At 40.0% G+C, this 12,773-nt stretch overlaps 1 protein-coding gene across 1 annotated transcript; it reads right to left on the bottom strand.

Moving 5' to 3' along the window:
* Nucleotides 1-4,144: 4,144 nt before the first annotated feature.
* LZIC (leucine zipper and CTNNBIP1 domain containing) lies at nucleotides 4,145-12,524 on the bottom strand. Its single transcript, XM_059058085.2, has 7 exons — nucleotides 12,365-12,524; nucleotides 8,891-8,999; nucleotides 7,694-7,829; nucleotides 7,261-7,359; nucleotides 5,522-5,617; nucleotides 5,054-5,135; nucleotides 4,145-4,556 (listed from the first exon to the last, which is right to left on the bottom strand). Exons 2-7 carry the CDS (start codon nucleotides 8,989-8,991, stop codon nucleotides 4,498-4,500), a joined length of 573 nt encoding a protein of 190 aa, XP_058914068.1. The 5' UTR covers nucleotides 8,992-8,999; nucleotides 12,365-12,524; the 3' UTR covers nucleotides 4,145-4,497.
* Between the last annotated feature and the right edge of the window lie 249 nt (nucleotides 12,525-12,773).

Raw genomic sequence — 12,773 nt, 5'->3', positions numbered from 1 at the left:
TGCCAGAAGCTGAGGGCAGAGGACCTGTGACTGATGCATAATCCTAGAAAGGACTCTTACTAGCATTATCTTCCTCTTTTTGTTTTTTAATTAATTTTTGGCTGCGTTGGGTCTCCGTTGCTGCGCACAGGCTTTCTCTAGTTGCAGCAAGCAGGGACTACTCTTTGTGATGTGCGGGCTTCCCATTGCAGTGGCTTCTCTTGTTGCGGAGCACAGGCTCTAAGCACATGGGTTTCAGTAGTTGTGGCACGCGGGCTCAGTAGTTGTGGCTTGCGGGCTCTAGAGCACAGGCTCAGTAGTTGTGGTGCACGGGCTTAGTTGCTCTGCGTGTGGGATCTTTCTGGACCAGGGCTCAAACCCATGTCCCTTGCATTGGCAGGGGGATTCTTAACCACTACGCCAACAGGGAAGTCCCTCTCTTCCTCTTTCTTAACTCAAAAGAAAATTGGTGGTTCTCCTTGACCTCCTTTATAGAAAATTTTTTTTTTTTTTTTTTGCGGTATGCGGGCCTCTCACTGCTGTGGCCTCTCCCGTTGCGGAGCACAGGCTCCGGACGCGCAGGCCTAGCGGCCATGGCTCACGGGCTTACTTGCTCCGCGGCATGTGGGATCTTCCCGGACCAGGGCACGAACCCGTGTCCCCTGCATCGGCAGGCGGATTCTCAACCACTGCGCCACCAGGGAAGCCCTAGAAAATATTTTTTACTTGTTTATTTTAAATTGTAGTCCATTGTCTGAGGCTGTAAGGAATGTGATGCTCTCAGAGGAAAACAACCAAGCGTTAGGAAGCTACCAACTGACAGCCTCAAACCGCTCAACTTTCCTGGTCCTCTGCTTGGAACAGCATGGACTTTGCATTGTAAGCTCTTAAGAATGTCACTAACCCCTTGTGTTTGAGGCCCTTTCAGCATTACAGTCTTTCCACCTTGCTATTAGTGTGAGCAGGGAGAGGGGCTTTCAAAAAGAAAATGAGTGAGGATGTCAAAAGGCCATATTCTAGGGTGATATCTAGTAGAGCCGTATTTCTAACCTGCTTTTTGCAACTTAATGAAAATATTAAGTACTAGTTTGCCCAGTTTCTAAATCTTTTCAATTCCAGGGCCACACAGACTGGAAGCAATTACAGCTTGTTCACGGGGGTCTGTGGGAATGCTGACAGTTTTAATTTACATATTAATGCTGAAAAACAATTTGAGAGGCAAAGAAGAGTGTTCTTTGGTCTTAGTAATGAAAAGACAAGAAAAAAAAAGTGGACAGGAAAGTGACTGAAAAGCTCTAGGCAAAATGGTCTGGGTTTATTTTTTCTGTAATAATTTCAAACTATCCACCGGTCATTGTAATAAGATACTATTCCAATGATGGATTTGCACAGTCTTTTATTTTGCCTAAGATGACCATTCTTTGGCTGAGTGTCTTCAATAAAAGGCCTATCGACCAAAGTTAACAACCCATCTGTCCCAACTCCAACTCGTTCCTGGGAACAACTCTTTCTACTGCTTGATTTCTTCGTCTACCTAACTTAACACTCACAGGATAAAAACAAAGCAAAACAGTGAAAGAGAAATTATTTTAAATTATTAGATTTCATTAAACAGCCAGGTTGGACACTTGATCATTGGAATTTATTTCTGCAGCAACCCCAGTTCTTTGAAAAATGCAGGAATTCTTTCCATTAAAATATTAGCTTGACCCAAGGATGTCAAAAAAACTGCCTTAGCATTAGTTATTGCAGTTTGAGACCTCCCAAGAGGTCTAAAAAACTAGAAGATTAAATATAGCAAAGTATGAACATAAACAGTTTACAAGTCATTTAATAACTATAGTTATAGACTTTTCAAATTATTTTTCTAAATTACCAAATTTGTGAAAAATATATCATATGGCCCTTGAAAAAACCATTAAATGGTGGATTAACCCCAATGTAAAGCTTTCTACATTAAGAAAGAGGGGAACGCACGGTAATCCTATGTAGTAGTTAGCTCCTATGATCCCCACTGAACAGATGAGGAAAATGAGGCTCAAAAATATTGTCACAAAAAAAAAAAAAAAAATATATATATATATATAGTCACCTACCAAAGGTCACACAGCCATGACTGACAGTGTCCTGCCAGGCACTGCAGACTTGGTCACTTTGAAACGAAGGTTAACTTTAAATTAAGTAGTAGTCATCACTTACAGAATGAATCTATTAATGTGATTAATGACAAACTATTTCATTGAGGTTAGTTAGTCTTACAGAAAGTTGAAGGGAAACCAAAGTGAAGGACTCCAGATTCATTTAGGCCTCTTTCAAATATAAAATATTCCTAATTTTCCTTGTCTTACTACTACTGGAAGGGAATCTTGCTATGAATTAAAACAAAACCAAACCAAACCCAAACAGCAATTCTGTTCCTAGGTATATACCCAAAAGAATTGAAAAGGGTATTTAAACAAATACTTAGGCACAAACGTTCATAACAGCAGCGCTGTTCACAATAGCCCCAAAGTGGAAAAAACCCAAATGTTCATCAAGAGATAAAGGGATAAACACAAAGTGGTAGCCACGCAAGGCAGGATTTTCAGCCACTAAAATGAACGAAGTACTGACACACACTACAACGTGGATTAAACCAAAAAATATTACGGTGAGTGAAAGAAGCCAGACATGAGAGGTCACATGCTACAGGATTCCATTTCTACGAAATGTCCTGAACAGGTAAATCCATAGAGACAGAGAGTAGATTAGTGGTTGCTGAAGGACTGGAAGGAGGAGGGAATGACTGCTTAATAAGTATGGGGTCTCCTTCGGGGGGGATGAAAATGCTTTGCACCTAGACAATGGTTGTCACTGCGCAGCACTGGATGTACTGGATGCCACTGAATTGCACACTTCAAAATGATGAATTTTAAATGGTCATGTGAATTTCACTTTGGTTAAAAAAAACCACACAGAATAATGAAATAATGGTGATTGACCATAAAGCCCTAGATTAATAACAGATAATTTGCTTTTTCTTAGTTTGTCACAATTTAATGAGTTTGTGACCATCATAAACCAATATATAAAAAATTACCCATTAAAAGTTCCAAATAAGGCATTAATGTAGCTGAGGTCCCCTAATTTGTCCAGATGGCAGAGCACCTAGTAGAGTTTACAGTACACAAGAAGCTTTAAAAATGTTTTTAGGGGCTTCCCTGGTGGCGCAGTGGTTGAGAGTCCGCCTGCCGATGCGGGGGACGCGGGTTCGTGCCCCGGTCCGGGAAGATCCCACGTGCCGCGGAGCGGCTGGGCTCGTGAGCCATGGCCACTGAGCCTGCGCATCCGGAGCCTGTGCTCCGCGGCAGGAGAGGCCACAGCAGTGAGAGGCCCGCATACTGAAATTAAAAAAAAAAAAAAGTTTTTAATTTGTATAAAGTCTAAAGAAAAAGAATATTGAGAAAAATGTAAAAGAATATAAAGTGGCCAGAGCCTAGGAAATAAGCTGACATACATGCATATGGGAAAAATCTATATATCTGAGCATGCAGAGAGATGTAAACACTCAGGAGAGAAACCGTCCTCTTCTCATAACTTATTTTGTTTCTCCCAAAACCGAAGAGTAAATAGTAGTTTACAGTCACCACCCTCTGGGTTTCAGCAAAGAGGTCACACACAGGGAGGGCCTCGAGCTGCCACTTCCAATTGCTTCCCTGGTGAAACAACGCAGGAGGTTAAGTTACTTCAGGAGACTCTCAACAGGGCTCCCATTGTTCCAAGCTCAAAACTCAAAGATACAATGGGCACCATTCATACTGAGAGCTTACGGGGGCTGGGGAATGGTCACTCAGTGACAACTTCTTTGGGGACATTGAATTTTCATAAACACGGACTTGCACCGATATCTGTGAATTATTTTTAAAAAGCAGCACAAAATAAAGAAATAAAACTCACTGGACACTAAACTGACAGGACACCCAAGTCTTATCCCCAGCTCTGTCTCTAATGTGACTTTAAGAAAGTCACTTGCTCTTTCTGAGCCTTACTTTCCTTGTTTGTAAAATGAAAATGATTCTAAGATCACTTAGAACTCTAAAGTTCTGTGAACACATAAGAGGTCTGTTGATGTTGCTACATTATTTACTCCAACAAGTGGGGATAAATTATGAGCAGAAAAGAATCATCAGTTCACATCTTTTCATTTACTACAAGCACTTAAAAACAAGGAGGCTCAATAAAGACAGGCAGAGACACTATTTCTTTTTCTCTTAAACAGACAAACCATAATGAATAAGGTCCAGTGAGCCCCTCCATCCCAACAAGTCGAGGATCACAGAAGTGGGTATCCCTACACAAAGCACAATGATGAAGGAAGGGCATAAACAAAAGCCTTAAGTATGTTTTTCTGTCACCTTTTCTTAGGTTATTAATACATTTCATGAATCTCTTGACTTCTTTGCCATGACTCAAAATCCCCGGAAGAAAAATGCCATGTACAACAAGAATGCGACCAATGTCCCAAGTTTTCACACCATGTCATTTTTTTGTTTTTTCAACCTCAAAACTTGCCAAAGCAAGAACTTTGTCGCCAGAGCCTAAGGAGAAAGACACAAAATAAACAGAAATGTCATTTCAAATGCATTTATAGTTCCAGGTAAAGAGAGGAAAATCTATCACATAGATGATAAAACAGAAAATGAAATGAGCTTTTATTATCAGCGCATTATCCCTGACCCTCTCCACTGCCACGACAATTTCCTTCCCTGAACAAACAACTCAGCCACATAGGGCAACTTATTGGTCACAAATACTTACTTTAATTCAGGTATGAAAGAGAACACGTAACATTTTAGTTTACTTTTATATTTACATTTAGCTGACAAATATTTTTAAAGCATTAGGCTATATTAATTTGATTATTTTTAATTAAATAGTATTGGAAAACAAACCCATTAAAAAGAGGTTTATAAAGAAAACAAGTCTGGTTTCACCTCTAAACTCAAGAAAAGGCCATCATTTTATCTTACCCGTGCCATCTGTCAATCTAGAGCAGTAATTCATGTCCAGCTTTCAGAAATACGAGGGTACTCACCAAGGTCTGTAGAGACTTTCTCAAACTGGCTGAGTATAGCACCTGCGTTTGCTGACAAGAAGGCCTCATCATCTGCAGTCAGCTAGATAAACAGAACAAAGCCCAAAGGACTGAGTTCAAATGTGAACAAAGTGGCTCTAGGAATCACTGTTAAGAATGTCTTAGGACCACAAACTAAATCACAGATCAAGAAGTTCTATACCAGGGGCTTCCCTGGTGGCGCAGTGGTTGAGGGTCCGCCTGCCGATGCAGGGGACGCAGGTTCGTGCCCCGGTCCGGGAGGATTCCACATGCCGCGGAGCGGCTGGGCCCGTGAGCCGTGGCCGCTGAGCCTGCACGTCCGGAGCCTGTGCTCCGCAGCGGGAGAGGCCACAACAGTGAGAGGCCCGCGTACCGCAAAAAAAAGTTCTATACCAAATACTTCACACTCTTTCTTTATATCTAATATATTAAATTAAATACAAGTACCTTCTCTCCAAGTTTCCTGAGAGCTGTTAGTATCTCCACTTTCTGCTGAGTATACAGGTCTCTTTCCAGCTTTCCTACCATGAGATCTCTATCCATCTGTAATAGATGAATGCAAAGCATATGGTATTTAAGTTAAAAGCATTCTGTGCATAAAATCAAGCTTTTCAGATGTACATTTTTAAGAAAAGGTCCTCTACCAATTAATATTATAAAGAACTATAGAAACTCAAGGCAAACATGATAGAAATGTTATTACACAGTTCTAATAAATCTTGATACTAATCATAATCATTGTCTTAGTTTTATAAACTCTACTGAGGAATTAGTAGGTCAATAGCTTCTTTAAACAGGAGCTATCCTCTAAGAACTCTATTTCATTAAATTGAAGTGTGGTCTAAAGGCCTGAATGAGACAACTGGTAACAGATCTCCTGGAACTTTGGTTAAATATCACCTCTACCACCAGAAACATTGATAGCATGTAGTATGCTTTGGTACTATTCTACGTGCTTTACACATTTTACTCCATTTAAACTGCATAACAACCGTAAGAGGCACGGACTATCGTTATTGCCTTTTTACAAATGGGGAAACAGGCACAAAAAGAGGTTGAAGAAGGACTTCCCTGGTGGTCCAGTAGTAAAGAATCTGCCTTCCAATGCAGGGAACATGGGTTCGATCCCTGGTCAGGGAATTAAGATCCCACATGCCGCGTGGTGCGGCCGAAGAAAGAAAAAACAACAACAAAAAAGAGGTCGAAGAAAATAACTCCCCCAACATCCCATACGTCCACAGTAGAACAGGGGTACAAATCCAAAAAGTTTGATCCAAATCCATGCTCTTAACCACTATGCTATTAAATTACCAATGGCTGCAAATAACTTATTAATGTCTTAACTATATTCAAGTCTATAAACAGACTTCCTCAAGTGTCAGGTTTATAAAGATGTTTGAAATTCTTAGATGGGAAAGGCAGCACATGCCTAAAGCATGGCTGCTAATGAATGCTAGATGGGATTTCAATTCAGAGCTCCAGAAATAAATAGTAAAACTTTAAATGTGGAGTTGTAGCAGAAGCAGTCAGTAGCAATTTAAACTGCCATATGCCGGTTAAACCTCTACATTTGTTATCAACAACAACTGCTCAAAGGACTAATTTTGTCAGAAACCTAGTTGTGGGTTGTGGCTCTAAAGTCAACTGACCAGTTTTTTGAAATAGACTATATTTTAGAGCAGTTTTAGGTTCACAGTAAATTGAGCAAATGGTACAGAGATTCCTCACACACCCCTTGCCCTCACTCATGCATAGCATTCCCATTATAAACATCCCCACCAGAGTGGTACATTTGTTCCAACTGATGAACCTACACGGACACATCATAATCACCCAAAGTCCATACTTTACATTAGGGTTCACTCTTTTTTAAAAAATTTAATTTAATTGATTTATTTTTAAAAATTTATTTATTTGGCTCCGCCAGGTCTTCGTTGCGGCGTGCGTGCTCTTTTAGTTACAGCACGCGGGATCCAGTTCCCTGACCAGGGATCGAACCTGGGCCCGCTGCACTGGGAGCGCAGAGTATTAACCACTGGACCGCCAGGGAAGTCCCTAGGGTTCACTCTTGGTGTTGCACATTTTCAAATGACCAATTTTTAAACTTTAGAATAACATAATGAGCAAATTCTTGGGCCGAGAAAAGAAATACATACAGGGACTGGATCAATTTAAAGAAACTTTACCTCTGCTAACCTTGTCCGAAGCTGACCTGGTTGTTTCTTTGCAAACAATCTGATGACCTCTGGGGTTTTAAAGGCCTGGCTGATAGCTGCCTGGATAGCCTAGAAATACAAGAAGGTGAAAACTAACCAAAATAGTCCAACAAATCAGATATTACAATATTTCACTGATAGGTCTTCAATTCTTAATAGGTCTTCTTTGTTCATCAAACAGTGTTACAACTTTAGTATCCATTTGCTATTTCTATGCATGTCACTGGAGTCAGATACATAACTAGATGAAGATCTGGAAGCAAATGCTGTTTTATCCGTAAGTAGACATTCCTCTAGAAGTTAAACCCCAAAAAGGGTACATTTTCTATCTTAAATATACTTACTGGAAAACAACAACAACAAAAACCAAACTGTGTCACCAATGTAAGTAAATTATGCTTACCAGTTGCATCCCACTTAGTTCATCAACCAAAGTCATATTTCCAGACATAATTTTCTTTAGTGAATCATTAAATTCACTTAGTTGCTCCAGAGTTTCTTTTTTGGTTTCTTCATATTCATCTGTATCAAGTTCCTCTCTGAAGTACAATGAACATAATATAGAAAAATATAGAGTTCCAAAAGAAAAAAACAATCTTAGTATTTATACACTAAGACTTCAGATACATATATATACAAAAAATATCCTGGGGGAAAAAGGCTGAAAGGAAATATCAAAATACTAATGATGGATGTGTTCAGACATTAGTGTGGGCGTTTTCCTGCAATTCTGACAATTAAACTTTTTTTTTTTTAAACCAAAATGAGACATACTTAACAAACCACATAATAACTTCCTTTTAAGCAGTCTCGAAATCAATGGTATAACCTTGGGCAAGATATTTGACTAGCCAAGTCTCAGTTTTTTTATCTATTGTATAAGCTGTAGATAATGATAGTACCTACTTTATAGGGTTGCTGTGAGCATTAAATGAAATATGGAAAGTAGCTGGCATATAATAGGTACTTAATAAATAGCTGTTATTATTACCATCATTATCATTAATGGTAGGTAAAATTTTATGCACCTTGAAATCAACAGCAAGGCAGTACTTGCCATCTGAGTACACCAAACAAGCCATTTATTAAACATTTACTACAAAACAGCTCCCATTTATTGAGTGCCTGCTTTGGGCCAAGCATTGTGTTGTTCCCTTCATCTGCAATATTTTCAACAGTCTTTTAAGGTTGTTAAAAAGGCAATGAGCAGTCTTAGTTCTCTGAGCAGTTAAGGCTGAAGACATACCAGAAGTTCAAGCAGTACCTTCTCTGCTTGATACCAGGCAGGGCTACTTCAAATACCCAAGATGAGGTGGGTGTTATTATTTCCATTCCACACTCAAGGAAATGGAATCTTAAGGTGGTTAAATATTTAGCCCAAGTTCACACTCACTTTGAAATTAATCTAAATACTTTCACATCCCAGCCTTTTTAACTCTAAAGCCAGTACTGAGTTCATTTCTCCAGCAGACACAGCACTGTGAAGAACACTACAGGGGAAACCAAAATCACACATGGGCCTGCACATATGCAGCTTATAATCTAGCTGCAGGAAAAAAAAGCCATTTTACAGCATAGCAGCACACAAGTATACTATTACCTGCATTCCTCCAGGTCCTGTAGTTGCTGCATTAGTCTATCCAACTGTTCTTCTAAGTTCTGCTTTAATTTGCTTGTCTCTGTCTTTCCTCTGGAAGCCATTTTACTCTCTAAGTAGAACAATAAAGCAATTTAAAGTAGGCTACACTCACCAAAAAAAGCGGTGGGGACTTCCCTGGCGGTACAGTAGTTAAGACTCTGCGCTTACCCTGCAGGGTGCACTGGTTCGATCCCTGGTCTAGGAACTAAGATCCCACATGCTGCGTGGCACAGCCAAAAAAAAAATTGGCTATACTCTTTCTGAGCTCCAGGTGTGGGGAAGATAGTTGTGCAAAGAAGAATCTCAATTTATATATAAAAGTTGAAACGCATATAGTAGTAACACCCCACAAAAATGCCTGGGAGTTTTAATTTAATTGACTAATTAGACGTCTTAACTATTAGTCTATCTTACTTTAAACATATTTGATAGATGAAAATACAGATTTATAAAGAAACAGATCAGGCATGACTCTGCTTTACAAGATTCATCTTAACATTCTTTTTCATTCTTAATAAGTACACTCCAGGACTCAGAATACTCCTAGTTTTATCTTATTGGTCTTTATGTGCATTTACCTAATGACTTGGCATGAACAATTTTTGATATGAATTTCTTCTTTGGAAATGTGCCCATTTTTCTACTGGATTATCTTTCTCTTACTGATTTATATAACATGGATATAAAGTCTTTGCAATTATGTTGCAAATATTATCTTGTCTCCTGGCTTTAAATTTTATTTATGGCATTTTTTGTTATGGTAAATTATTAGTTTTAATGGCCAAACCTATGTTCTCCTCTATGTCTTCTTAGTTTTGTGTCCCATGAAATCAGGCCCTGACCATCTCAAGATTTTTAAAAATATACTATTTTGGGGCTTCCCTGGTGGCGCAGTGTTTGGGAGTCCGCCTGCCGATGCAGGGGACACGGGTTCATGCCCTGGTCTGGGAAGATCCCACATGCCGTGGAGTGGCTGGGCCCGTGAGCCATGGCCGCTGAGCCTGCGCGTCCGGAGCCTGTGCTCCGCAATGGGAGAGGCCACAACAGTGAGAGGCCCGCGTACCACACAAAAAAATAAAAATAAAAATTAAAAAAAAAAAATATATATATACTATTTTGTTTTTGTTTTTGGCTGCACCGTGGGGCCTGTGGGATCTTAGTTCCCTGACCAGCGATTGAACCCGGGCCCACGGCAGTGAGAGCGCCAAGTCCTAACCACTGGACTGCCAAGGAATTCCCAAAAATATACTTTTTGTTAATGCTGTGAAGTAGGGATATAACTTTTATTTTCTTTCAAATGGATAGCCAACTGCCCCAACACTGTTTACTAGTATTTATTTATGCTACCTTTGAGACTCAATAGAAACAGACTCAAGTCTGTTACATTGATAATATTCTGGTCTTAAGGCATTATTTTACTATTTTAATTATTATAGCTTTAGAGCTGGTGTATACTGATGACTGATAAGGAGTTGGCTCTATTATTGATTTTTTCCCCCAAATTATTGACTATTCTTGTACATTTTCCCTTCTAGATGAATTTAAGAATCAGTTTGACAAATTCCCAAAAAAATTCAATTGAAAAAATTTTTTTAATTTAATTAATTAATTTCTTTTTGGCTTCATTGGGTCTTTGTTGTTGTGCGCGGGCTTCCTCTAGCTGCGGTGAGCTGGGGCCACTCTTCGTTGCAATGCATGGGCTTCTCATTGCGTGGCTTCTCTTGTGGAGCATGGGCTCTAGGCACACGGGCTTCAGTAGTTGTGGCGCACGGGCTTAGCTGCTCTGCAGCATGTGATATCTTCCCGGACCAGGGTTCGAACCCGTGTCCCCTGCATTGGCAGGCGAATTCTTAACCACTGTACCACCAGGGAAGTCACTCAATTGAAATTTTGACAGAGGTTACATTAAAATTAATATGGAGAAAATCTGTATCCTTGAAAGTTGAAACTTCCAATCAAGCAATATATCTCTCCACTTATCAAAGCTTTCTTTTATGATCTCTAGTTTAAAAAAAAAGCATTATTTTATTCACAAAGGCTTTAAACACTGGATGTTCTTAGATATCTTGTATTTTTTGTTAATATTGGAAATAGGGTTTTTGTTGTTACAATTTTTTTATAAATTTATTTATTCATTTATTTTTGGCTGTGTTGGGTCTTCGTTGCTGCACTTGGGCTTTCTCTAGTTGCGGCAAGCGGAGGCTACTCTTTTTTTTTTTTTTTAGAGGCTACTCTTTGTTGGGGTTCCCAGGCTTCTCATTGTGGTGGCTCTCTCCACCATTTCTTACAGGCAAGACCCCAGCCTCCATGACCTTCCCTGAGTTCCAAAGGGCGGATTCCGAACAGTTGCTAATCAAGGGAGGAGTAGCCAAGAAACCACCTGAGGCAAGATTAAAGGGACCAGAGTAGAAGTTCATCCTTCTCTTTTAAAAAAGACTGGCTAGAGCTGTGTTCCTGAGGCTTTCTTTTTTATTTCTTTTTTTTAATTTTTAAAAAAATTTTACTTATTTTTTTTTTTTGCTGCGTTGGGTCTTTGTTGCTGTGCACGGGCATACTCTAGTTGTGGCGAGCGGGGGCTACTCTTCATTGCGGTGCATGGGCTTCTCATTGCGGTGGCTTCTCTTGTTGAGGAGCAGAGGCTCTAGAGCGCAGGCTCAGTAGTTGTGGCGCACAGGCTTGGTTGCTCCACGCCATGTGGGATCTTCTGGACCAGGGATCGAGCCTGTGTCTCCTGCTTGGCAGGCAGATACCAGGGAAGTCCTCATCCTTGTCCTTTGAGTCTGCATTTTCTTCTACCTATCAAGGCCAAGTCATCCATCCTTCAAGGTCAAGTTTCACCGTCTCCATAATGCCTTCCTTGGTTCCCTCCCAATCACTACATTGTGAGCTATTTGAGAGTAGGGATTTTACATTTGCTTTATACACCAGCGTCTAGCACAATGCTGGACAGATAGAAGGTGCTGAATAAATAACTGGTAAATGAATAATGAGAATTGATTGCTTTTTCCACTGCATTCTACGTCTTAGTCTCCATTTAACACTATGTCTGCCTTGAATTATATGTGATTTCATCATAGCTTGTTGTTTATTTGTCTGTCTTCCTTTCCAGACTGTAAACTGAGAGCAGAAAATGGGTCAGATTCCTTTGTTAGCCTCTTCAGCACTTAATACAGACTACATATTCGATAACTGAATGAACTGTATAAAGGCACAACGTACTGTAATGAGGTAAAGCTATCCTAAATGAATTTCAGGGAAGATGAAGAAGCTTTAAAAACCTTACCCTCATGCTACATTATTTGAGATTTATCCCAGAAAGATTAACTCGCGGGCACCACCTAGTATTCAATAAAGGTGGTGCACCTTTTACTGAAACTGCAAAATTACTCTCAAAAACTGAAATTTTTGAGAATTAAGGTACTCATTCATGCTCACCTGTCTCTTAGTCCTCTGAACTCTGCTCAGTGCTGACCGGTCTCAAATTGCATAAACCTCCAATTCTTGAAGTTCCAAGCGTCTTAAACTTGAGAAAAGCGAAACTGTTCATCAGGATTATAAGAGGCTCAAAGTTCAAACCACCTGGGGGTGGAGCTGGCTGGGAAAAGGGAAACCATTAACAAGTGGTTTTATTTACTATACATAAACGTATACCTAAAGCAGTCCCAATAACTGCCACTTGGGCAGCCTGCAACTGAAACACACCCTCTCTTTCTAGGACGACATCACAGGGGAGGAAGGGGATGTGGAAGAGGGGGAGAAACCCGTTTTCTCTTTCGACTGTGCCTCTGGCAGTCTTTCTGAGGTTTTTTTCTAGTGAGGCCGAGAGTGTTACTCACGAAAACCC

The sequence above is a fragment of the Kogia breviceps genome, chromosome 1 (genome assembly GCF_026419965.1).
Source record: "Kogia breviceps isolate mKogBre1 chromosome 1, mKogBre1 haplotype 1, whole genome shotgun sequence".
Classification (NCBI taxonomy): domain Eukaryota; kingdom Metazoa; phylum Chordata; class Mammalia; order Artiodactyla; family Physeteridae; genus Kogia; species Kogia breviceps.
This window is presented reverse-complemented; position numbering and strand designations above follow the sequence as displayed.

What these genes read in the sequence shown, in the direction of transcription:
- LZIC (XM_059058085.2), bottom strand. Translation starts at nt 8,991, where the DNA reads ATGGCTTCCAGAGGAAAGACAGAGACAAGCAAATTAAAGCAGAACTTA. An exon ending in AACTAAGTGGGATGCAACTG is followed by an intron (nt 7,360 to 7,693) that starts GTAAGCATAATT and finishes TTGTATTTCTAG; the next exon opens with GCTATCCAGGCAGCTATCAG. An exon ending in GAAAGTCTCTACAGACCTTG is followed by an intron (nt 4,557 to 5,053) that starts GTGAGTACCCTC and finishes CTTTCTCCTTAG; the next exon opens with GCTCTGGCGACAAAGTTCTT.